Below are 10,182 nucleotides of genomic sequence, written 5' to 3'. Positions count from 1 at the left end.
GTATGGTATTTGCGGTGTTCATCCTCATGCTTCATGGGCTTCGGTTGGTGACAATACCCGCTGGGGTTGTCTTTATATTTGGGGCCTTTGCTGGGTCTGCCTGTATACTTAGCTTGCAATTGATTAAATAATGTTCAAATACTACTCTTGTTTCCTTTGAATATTATGCTGTGTTTTTGTTAATGTATGATGGAACTGGATTCCAGCCTTTCCATAAAAAATAGTGGGCCATTGCTTATAAGTAATTAAGTGATAGTAACTCATTTAGCTAGTTCTACACAAAGACGCAAGATATCCGGATTGACAATTGGACTCCAACAATGCGGTAGAATGGACGCCGGTAGCCAACTGACAGAAACACGGGAGTTGCTGCCTATCAGAAGTTAGAATAGAAAGGGATCATGATACAATTGTCGAACTGCGACGAAATGCATAGTGGGTGGTCAGCCATCGTCAGTCAGAGTACTAATCATTGATCTCTCCTCATTCTGACCCTGTCGTCTACGTGTCCACCATCTCCGCATCCACATTTGGGAAGACCAGCTGAGCTTCCGCTGCAAGAACAGACCAAACAACGTTACCGTAGTGCCATAGTATCGTCGCATTGCTGGTTCATCTTTCATGAACAGCAGAACAGCAAGTTATATGCGACAGTGATGCTGCAGATGTAACCATCTACTTTGACAATTCAAAATAAACGCCATTGTGGCCTCTGTTCTTTCCATTACAACATCCTCTGTAGGGAAGGGCTAATTAAGAGTTGCAGATCGAGTTCTTTTCCCAATAGGCGCTCTCTTTTTCCTCAAATATTCAAGTTCTTGCTAAATTTTTTCTAAGGTGTCTTTGGTTTAGGAAATTTGTAGGATTGGAATACTATAGGAAATTTTCATATGAAGTTCGTTGATTTATAGGATCGAAACTAAAAATTCTTATAGGACCGTTGTTTCCTTTCCTCGACTTTTTGGAGAATCCCAAACATTTGCTCCACCTTCATGTTTTCACTTCCTTTGAGGATTTCAATGTAAAATGTCTCTTTATCTCTCCTCTTATCTCTATAATCAAGAAAAGCAAGAAGCTTGCGTGTGCCTCCTGGATGACTCTTTGGGTATCCTATCTGTGTGTGCGTGGGCATTGTTTCTCAATGTTTCTTAATTGCGTTTAGGGTCAAAAGTGTATTAGACCTTTGAATAAAAAGCTTCCGAGAAGTACCAGCGGCAGCACTTATATAATTCAGTCTAAGAAAAATGCACATGCCCGGCTAGTATCTGTGTGCACTATATCCAAAAAAAACTATTAACCATAGACTCTTGCATCGGTCCAAGAGGCCTCCTAATTGCATTGTCGAGGAACAAACAACATTTTTTCTTCATGGTGCGGAAAAAGGCTGGGGCATAAAGCGGGATGTATGCATTCATTTTTTCAGGTTGCATTCCTTTTCTTATTACTTGTGTTTGTACATGTAAATAATGATCAGTTTCATAGAACTAGTGTATTGTCAGGAAATACACAATTAATTGTCTGAGAAGAACAAACTTACCTTTCTATGATGTGGCTCTGGAAGTCTAATATACAGTGTATGATCTTGCAGAGAATGTTAAGTGAAGACTGCTACTCCAGTGTAAAGTCGTTTAACCATATAAGCACCTCGTTCCTCTTTGGATCATGAAAAAAAAAAACAGAGTTTCAAAACAGGGTCAAGAAAGAAAAGAAGAAATTCATTAATGACTGAAAGTTCAGTTAAAAGATTGTGGCATGTTCTTGAAAATGTCAGCTATGGGGAAGGATGGATAAGCTAGTAAGCTACGGAATTTTCCACACATGTTTTCCTAAGTTGACACAAAATTTGACATCTCAGCTTAACTTAAAAAGCACAGAGCAAAGGGAAACATACCATCACAAAGCTCTTTGTCCTAGGATCATTATAACGTGCAAGCATACAGCCTTGTTGAGGCTTCAACCCGTCTTTGAGTATCTGGGAACGTAGCTCCTTCTCTTTCTTGACCACAATTTCCTCTTCTGGTCGCCCACTGAATTTTTTCACTGCAGCAATGCCGCCTTCAACCTTTTGCAAGGTAACTGCTTCTGTATTTGGAGCTGGTAAACTGATTGAACAAGACTATTATTGGCAACAGAAATACTACGATATAAATAACTGGAAAATATCCTACTTTGATCATGTATGAGCAGATGGCATGTTGTCAGTAGTTTAAACCAGGCATGGCACAATATACCTGTTCAAGTCTTTGTTCATTGGCAGAGGTATCTGTATGGATACATCTGAAAGTTTGTCATCAGACGCCTGAGTGAAGACAGGTGTAGTCATTGGAATCTTTTCAGATGAAGCATTCTTGCCAAATATGTACCTACAGGTACAACCGTACAAGCACTTTGGCATTACAATATATTGTGTTACATATTTACAGTAATGGTTAAAATAAGAACTCACCCAGTAACATTATTAAAACCTGATGATCCTGTTAGTTTTTCTCCTTTTGCTTCGACTACTGAAAATTGTGGATACCTCCTGACCTGCAAAAAATATTTTCTTATATTTTACCAAGAAAAAACTGTGAAGAGGGGACATTTACATATTAGGTGTCATACAGAGATGCAGAATCCTACCATACGAGATCATATTGGGAAGACTGACAAACTTGTCAGTGCTGTGACTTGATATGAATGATGGATTATGATAAAATTGGCACTTCGGCAGCATTGCTACTCCAATATACTCCCTCCATCCCAAAATATAAGGCGTCTAAGGATTGGTCAAAATTCAAATTTTACTAACTTTGACCAAATATTTAGGAAAAAATATTTACATCTACAATATCAAATGAACACATTATGAAAATATACTCTGTGGTGAATCTATTGATATTGATTTAGTATTATAAATGTTTATATTTTTGTGTATAAACTTGGTCAAACTTTAAAAATGTTGACTTTTGACTAATCCTTAGGCGTCTTACATTTTGGGACGGAGGGAGTACTATAAACTGGGTTCGTAATAGAATATATAGAACATATTAATACCTCATAATTTGCAGTCTTTTTCAGAACGAGGTAATTTGGTGTTTCTATATCTGGGGTCTTGTAATATCGGAGCTGTGTAAAATCAAAAGGTCAACTTCAAATAATCGATTGGTATATACAAAAAGGGTAGACTGATGGCAAGTTACCTGCTTGAAAACTTCCACCAATCCTTCAAAGGAAAAGTATTCGTTGTTCTGTATTGAATCCCATATATCCTGTACTACATCATATCAGGATAGTAGAATAGTATTTAATGATAAGTTTGGTAAGAGTATTGTTTTGACAAATATTCTAAATAGAAAGAACAACATTCTAATCTCTCTTTGATTCAAACGAATATTGTGAGGGGGAATTTTGGTAAGAGAATTTCGTCGTGAAATTAACAGTTCCTATGATTTTTTTCATATTCTTGTGTTTTCGGAAGCCTGTGAAGGGGACCCGATATGAATATATCCCTCTATCCCAAATTAAATGACTCGGTTTTGTCAAAGTTGAGTCATTTAATTTGGGATGGAGGGAATGCTTAATATCAGGAAATATCATGGTACTATTATTTCTCAACCAAATATTGTAAATGGTACGAGAGTAGGCTCTTACATACCCCCTTTGGTTTTAATAATAATGCAACAGGTTGAGGAAACATAGTATCTCAGAGTTTAGGTTCATAAAATGACATGATAGCAAAGAAAAAAAATGTTACAGCAATATCGTCACAACTGACAGTACAGAGGGCAATGGTCTTAATCAAGTATCTAGACTAGGTTCAGAGCTTTGTCTCAGGCAGTCATGCTGAACCTGAAGCATGAATTATACGAGGAAGGTTCTCTTATGATGCGTCGTGATAAAAAAGCCACTTGACATAGCAGACCATAAGTGATAAGTTTGCAAATACAAGGAGACACCTTGTTAGACAACAGTTTAGTCAAACAATCCATCGTCGTGTCTGCTCCTCTTGGATCCGCTGGTCATGTAAATGCACTAACTAAAGGTATTGATATAACTTTGTAACCTTGAACTTCTAATTAAGCATACTTAAAATATTTTCCTTATACTGAAGATCTTGAATTTGAAAACTGCAAACACAAACCTATATACTCCACGGTACTAGACTTTACAGAACTGAAGAAAGTATCACACAACGGTCAACAGCCGTCCTGCAATTCTGTTCCTCGGCCGCAAATCCCGTTGCACATTCAGATGAAAAATATACGTTCCAAAGTGTAGTGAAAAGCAAGCAAGAACGAATGCTAACCACATGGCTACAGAACTTGAGGTTCTGTGGGTTGACGCCCATGATCGACAGCCCAGTGAAGACCAGCTCCGGCTTCCACGGCAGGAGAGAGAACTTCATGACCATGGTCCACCTCGTGGTGATCTCATAGGGCCCTGTCTGAACCAAAACTCGCAGAAATTACCACGAATTCCCCATGCACACGAACGTTCTCGCTGCAGAATCCCAAGCGCTCATCGAGGCCGAATTAAGAGACACTAACCTGTTTGGCGTCGTGCAGGTAGAAGTCGGGGCGGAAGATGATCTTGAGGAGGTTGATGTTGGCGAGGTAGCCGTCGATGTCGTCGTAGCGGGTGATGGGGTCGCGGAAGCGGACGCGGTCGTCGTACGCGGAGCGGTCGATGCCGACGTCGTCGAATAGGTGCGGCAGGTCGGCCTTCAGGAACTCCACCAGCCGCTGCGCCTCGGCCGGCGGCAGCCCGGCGTCCTCCGCAGCCGCCGCCGGGGCGACCGCGCCGCCGCTCGGCGCCGCCTGTACCGCGACGGAGACGCGTGGCCCGTGCCTCCGGTAAGAGGCGGCGAGTGTTTTGGCCGGCTGCCGTGGTCGGAGAGGAGTGGTGGTGGCTGCGGGCGGGAGGATGAGGAGGCGGGAGGAGAGGCGTGTGGCCATTGGTGCCGTTTGGCTTTGCGTTGTGCAGTTGGAGTTTCTCTCTCCACGCTTGGTTTCTTTCGTTTTGCCTTTTTGTACTTTGCTTGGTGACTTTGGAGCGCGTGTTAAAATTTGGGCCAGATGATTTTTCTTGGTGATTTATGAGTTACATGCATAATTTTCTTGTACAAGACAAATAAGTGACAGTTACCAGAGTTTCAGAAACAAAAGTGACAGCTCACCAGGATGTGCACTCTGTTCTCTCTACCTATGCACCTAGCACATGTAAATTGTCCTAAATTATTTCATTTCATCTACCAAGTACAACCTATTCACTTGTTTTGCACCATCTTTTGCCCTATATATGCTTGAGGCTCCCCCTCTATTGTTAACATTTCCCTACAACAGTTATAATCCAACTATAGTTGCCTCCTCCCAAAACTCGTAAAGGGGTATGTGTACCGTGTTGACATCTTTGTATAGTTACCACTTATAATTAATATCTTCCTAAACTTTGTCGTTTTTTCACCGAGATCTTGGTGGGCTAGTAAGCAAGAAGAAGATTAGAACATAGAAACACATTTGCTTGCTTGGAATGAGCGGCATCGGAAAAGTATGTTGAACAGGACTTGTTCTTCCAACGTTGTGGATCCTGTGGAATAGATAGTCAATCCACTTAGTGTTTGATCTACACTACAAAAGCATGTGTTGAGTTAGCTGGCCACCGGTTTGAGGTCGCAGATAGGTGGTTTATACACTCAGTAAATGGTTGAACTTCATGTCTGACACTGCTACGTTCCTTGGCTAAGGCGGTTTGGTCTAATCTCAACGCATCTTATTTTGTGATGTGGGATTGATCTCCTTATCTAGTCGACCTTGGTTAGGAAAACTTTGGACTTGCACTCTCCGAGCCCCATTTCAGTTGAAAAAGAAACATACCGTCTTTGCCTGCTACGCTCTGTGGCATATTTGGAAACGGGGCCGCAAGAGGACTTTTAGCAAGAGATGGTCTCAGTCTCGTGGTTGAAGCAAGAAATCTTATGTTTTTTTTTTCGTTTCTTGCAAGTTTCTCTATAAGCTTGCGTCAGTTTGTCTGTACAGTTTCCCTCTTCTCAATGAAAAAATCAGAGCTCCTCCAATTAGCTGTGAAATGGTCTGGGGTGAACAAACAAGGGAAAGAGGGATCGAGAGGGCTACTCTATGAAATTTAAGATGACTCGGACTAGCTGTGGACATGCTTCATGCACTTCGAAATCATAGTATTGCATGTTAATACCAAGAAATTAGTCCATAAAGTAGCAACGATATCATGAATTATTTTTAGTTATTTAATCTAGCACAACTAACTCTTGTTTTATTTTCACGCCATGTGGATGTACCGCCCTGTGTTGGTGGGAAGAAAATGAGCCAACTAGGTGAGAGACTATGTCAGTCCTATGGTTTAGGGATATATGGAGCTAACAAGGAGTGGGTGGTAATTTTGTGTATCATGCTAAAATATCCTTTTAAAATTTCTCAAATTTCATCTTAAGGTTCTGCAGTATTATATTAAAGTACATCAGGCTGAGCCTGACTATAGCAATCTCCTTTTAAAATTGCTCAAAGTATTGAAATGCACGAGAAAGTAATATTTTCAGATATATTGACACATGAAATAAAATGGTAAAGGTTTAATAAAATGGTGATTGCACTATACCATGTGTGTGCGTGTGCAGCACAGCTGAAATAGGCCTCACTTTCAAATCTAGGTAACGATGTTCAAGGACACTGTCAGGGGTGTACATAACCGGTTTGAAGGCAAACTGTAAAAACCGATGATTAGGGCGGTAGTTCATTTTCCTTCAATACCTCCCACCATGCTGCTCAAGTTATATTAGAACTACGGGTTTCACAGGTTCAGATGGATCCGGTAATGAACACCCCTAGCCGCTGCTGCTATCTGTTGTCAACTTGCTTTGGACCAGGCAACCAGCATTGGTAAGTTTATCTATCTCCCAGAAGGCTCTGAGAAGTACTTTCTTTACAACTTTAAAGGAGCCTGTTGATAGAGTTCCCCTATCTGCACACATCATCGTGTCACAAACTAGATCCTTGAACCTCGAAATGATCCAACTAGGTGAGAGACTATGTCATGAAGGTTAAGAGCATAGTGATGCAAGGATCCAATCAATTCCATTTGGAACATTTCAAATGCACCTGGTGTAGAAGTTATCTGATTGTTTTCCAAGATTTAATTGGTTTTCAAGAGTCGTTAAGGAGAAAAACGAAGCAATATCTCATATGAGCTTCATTCATATATAATTTGTGCGTGTTGATCAAATCTAATGAAATTGATTGCGGGTGGGAGGATCAGGAGATGGGAGGAGAGGCATGTTGCCATTCGTGCCAATTGGGTTGTGTTGGACACTTGGAGTTCTCTCTCCACTCTTGGCTTTCATTTCCCCTCTTAGTACTTTGCTTGGTGATTTTTGCACACGTGTTAAACTTTGGACCACCTGAAGGTTTGGAATATCGACAAAGATTTAGCCATGGATAGGGGTGCGTGGAAGTTAGCTATCCACGTTCCGGAACCATGACACTGGTGGAAAAAGGGCCTTCCATCCAGCCCCATTAGTCCCCAAATATTTCGAACCGTGACTAATGGGACCTTTAGTCGCGGTTCGGGAGGCGAACCGCGACCAAAGGCCAAGGCCCAGGGCGCTCGCTGGCCAGCTGGTGCACGTGGGCGGTTGGCCAGCCAACCGCGACTAAAGACCTTCGGGCACCTTTAGTCACGGTTTGCCAGGCCAACCACGACTAAAGCCCCTCCCCTATATATACCCATCCAGCAGCCAGCACTTAGCCATTTGGGGCCATTCTCTTCACAAACTTCACAAGTAGGTGTTAGGTTTGCTTTTGGTTCCTCTTATGCACACAAGGTGTTTGATGAAATGCCCCAAGAGCATGAAACAAACATGATATGAAGTGTCGGAGCCACACTTGAGCTTCCTCATTTATTTTTTCCTCCTCGATCGCGGTTAGCAACTTGAACCTTTCATGTGTCATTGATAAAATATGCATATGTGTGTAGTTCATTGTTTGATTTCTATTGTTTGTAGTTAGTTAATTAGTTTAACAAATGCATGATGGTTAATTATCATAGTTTAAAATAGCCGGCTATTGGAAATAGCGGCAGTATTTCTGGCAGCTATGAAAGGCTATAGCTGAGCTATAGCGGCTAAATCATCCATTTAGCGGTTTTGCTAATTCATGGGGAAAAATCAAAATTCATATATATCTCTATCACCAATTCACAAATTTGATAATTTATTGGCATTAGACATAACATATTAACACGGTTACATACAAAGCTATGAATAAGACACAGTTCGGTCCACATATTACAACATTATAAGTAACAATAATTTCTAGTTTTCCTTTTTTCCTTTTCTTTCCCACTATATTTACAGCATTATAGCCGTAGCGGCTATTTTTTTTACCTGTTTTTGGGGCTAATAGCGGGTTTTTGAGGCTAATAGCGGATTATCCCTTCTTAGCGTTTGAAGGGCATAGCCGTAGCGGCAGGTCCCTCCGACCAGCTATAGCGGGGTATAGCCGAGCTATAGCCGGCTATTTTAAACTTTGTTAATTATATATTTTATATTATAATAATGCAGATGAATCGGCAATGGATGTACGGTAACTGACTCTCCGGCGAGTTCACTACGGGTTTGAAAGATTTCCTAATAGTGGCTAATGCGAACAAGCAGGGGGGTTTTGTTATCTGTCCATGTGTTGCCTGTAAGAATCAGAAGGGTTACTCTTCCTCAAGAGATGTTCACATGCACCTGCTTCGGCAGGGTTTCATGCCAAACTATAATTGTTGGACCAAGCATGGAGAAAGAGGGGTTATAATGGAAGAAGATGAAGAAGGGGATGATTTCATCGATGACAACTATCTTGATCATTTCGGTGATACTTTCATGGAGGATGCTGAAGGTGGGGAAGGTGAAGGGGAAGGTGAAGAAGAGGCACGTGACGAGCCCGTTGATGATCTTGGTCGGACCATTGCTGATGCACAGAGAAGCTGCGAAACTGAAAAGGAGAGGGAGAATTTGGATTGCATGTTAGAGGATCACAAAAAGTCGCTGTACCCTGGATGCGATAATGGTCTGAAAAAGCTGGGCTGCACACTGGATTTGCTGAAATGGAAGGCACATGAAGGTGTAGCTGACTCAGGATTTGAAAACTTGCTGAAAATGTTGAAGAATATGTTTCCAAAGAATAACGAGTTGCCCGCCAGTACGTACGAAGCAAAGAAGGTTGTCTGCCCTCTAGGTTTAGAGGTTCTGAAGATACATGCATGCATCAACGACTGCATCCTCTACCGCGGTGAATACGAGAATTTGAATGAATGTCCGGTATGCACTGCATTGTGTTATAAGATCAGAGGCGATGACCCTGGTGACGATGTTGAGGGCCAGAAACCCAGGAAGAGGGTTCCCGCCAAGGCGATGTGGTATGCTCCTATAATACCACGGTTGAAACGTCTGTTCGGGAACAAAGAGCATGCCAAGTTGTTGCGATGGCACAAAGAGGACCGTAAGTCGGACGGGCAGTTGAGACACCCCGCAGATGGAACGCAATGGAGAAAGATCGACAGAGAGTTCAAAGATTTTGCAGCTAACGCAAGGAACATAAGATTTGGTCTAAGTACAGATGGCATGAATCCTTTTGGCGAGCAGAGCTCCAGCCATAGCACCTGGCCCGTGACTCTATGCATCTACAACCTTCCTCCTTGGTTGTGCATGAAGCGGAAGTTTATTATGATGCCAGTGCTCATCCAAGGTCCGAAGCAACCCGGCAACGACATCGATGTGTACCTAAGGCCATTAGTTGATGAACTTTTACAGTTGTGGGGCAGACCTGGTGTACGTGTGTGGGATGAGCACAAAGAAGAGGAATTTGACATACGAGCGTTGCTTTTCGTAACCATCAACGATTGGCCTGCTCTTAGTAACCTTTCCAGACTTTCAAATAAGGGATACAATGCATGCACGCACTGCTTACATGAGACTGAAAGTGTATATTTGCCAAATTGTAAGAAGAACGTGTACCTTGGGCATCGTCAATTTCTTCCGAAAATTCATCCAGTAAGAAAGAAAGGCAAGCATTACAACGGCAAGGCAGATCACCGGCCGAAGCCTGCGGAACGTACTGGTGCTGAGGTATTTGATATGGTCAAGGATTTGAAAGTCATCTTTGGAAAGGGTCCTGGCGGACAATC

General features: G+C 41.9%; 1 protein-coding gene across 1 annotated transcript; it reads right to left on the bottom strand.

The window, feature by feature from the left end:
- Positions 1-208: 208 nt before the first annotated feature.
- Positions 209-4,987, bottom strand: LOC127313465 (uncharacterized). The gene is made up of 9 exons (XM_051343969.2): positions 4,530-4,987; positions 4,289-4,426; positions 3,183-3,251; positions 3,037-3,108; positions 2,447-2,529; positions 2,232-2,363; positions 1,892-2,102; positions 1,538-1,653; positions 209-554 (listed from the first exon to the last, which is right to left on the bottom strand). The coding sequence occupies exons 1-8, from the start codon at positions 4,935-4,937 to the stop codon at positions 1,609-1,611; spliced, it is 1,158 nt and encodes a 385-aa protein (XP_051199929.1). The 5' UTR covers positions 4,938-4,987; the 3' UTR covers positions 209-554; positions 1,538-1,608.
- Positions 4,988-10,182: the final 5,195 nt, after the last annotated feature.

This window comes from Lolium perenne, chromosome 7 (assembly GCF_019359855.2).
Source record: "Lolium perenne isolate Kyuss_39 chromosome 7, Kyuss_2.0, whole genome shotgun sequence".
Taxonomy (NCBI): domain Eukaryota; kingdom Viridiplantae; phylum Streptophyta; class Magnoliopsida; order Poales; family Poaceae; genus Lolium; species Lolium perenne.
The sequence above is the reverse complement of the archived record's forward strand: the minus strand, read 5'-3'. Positions and strand labels throughout refer to the sequence as shown.

What these genes read in the sequence shown, in the direction of transcription:
- LOC127313465 (XM_051343969.2), bottom strand. Translation starts at nt 4,937, where the DNA reads ATGGCCACACGCCTCTCCTCCCGCCTCCTCATCCTCCCGCCCGCAGCC. An exon ending in TCAAGTTCTGTAGCCATGTG is followed by an intron (nt 3,252 to 4,288) that starts GTTAGCATTCGT and finishes GATGTAGTACAG; the next exon opens with GATATATGGGATTCAATACA. An exon ending in GGACAAAGAGCTTTGTGATG is followed by an intron (nt 1,654 to 1,891) that starts GTATGTTTCCCT and finishes CATGATCCAAAG; the next exon opens with AGGAACGAGGTGCTTATATG.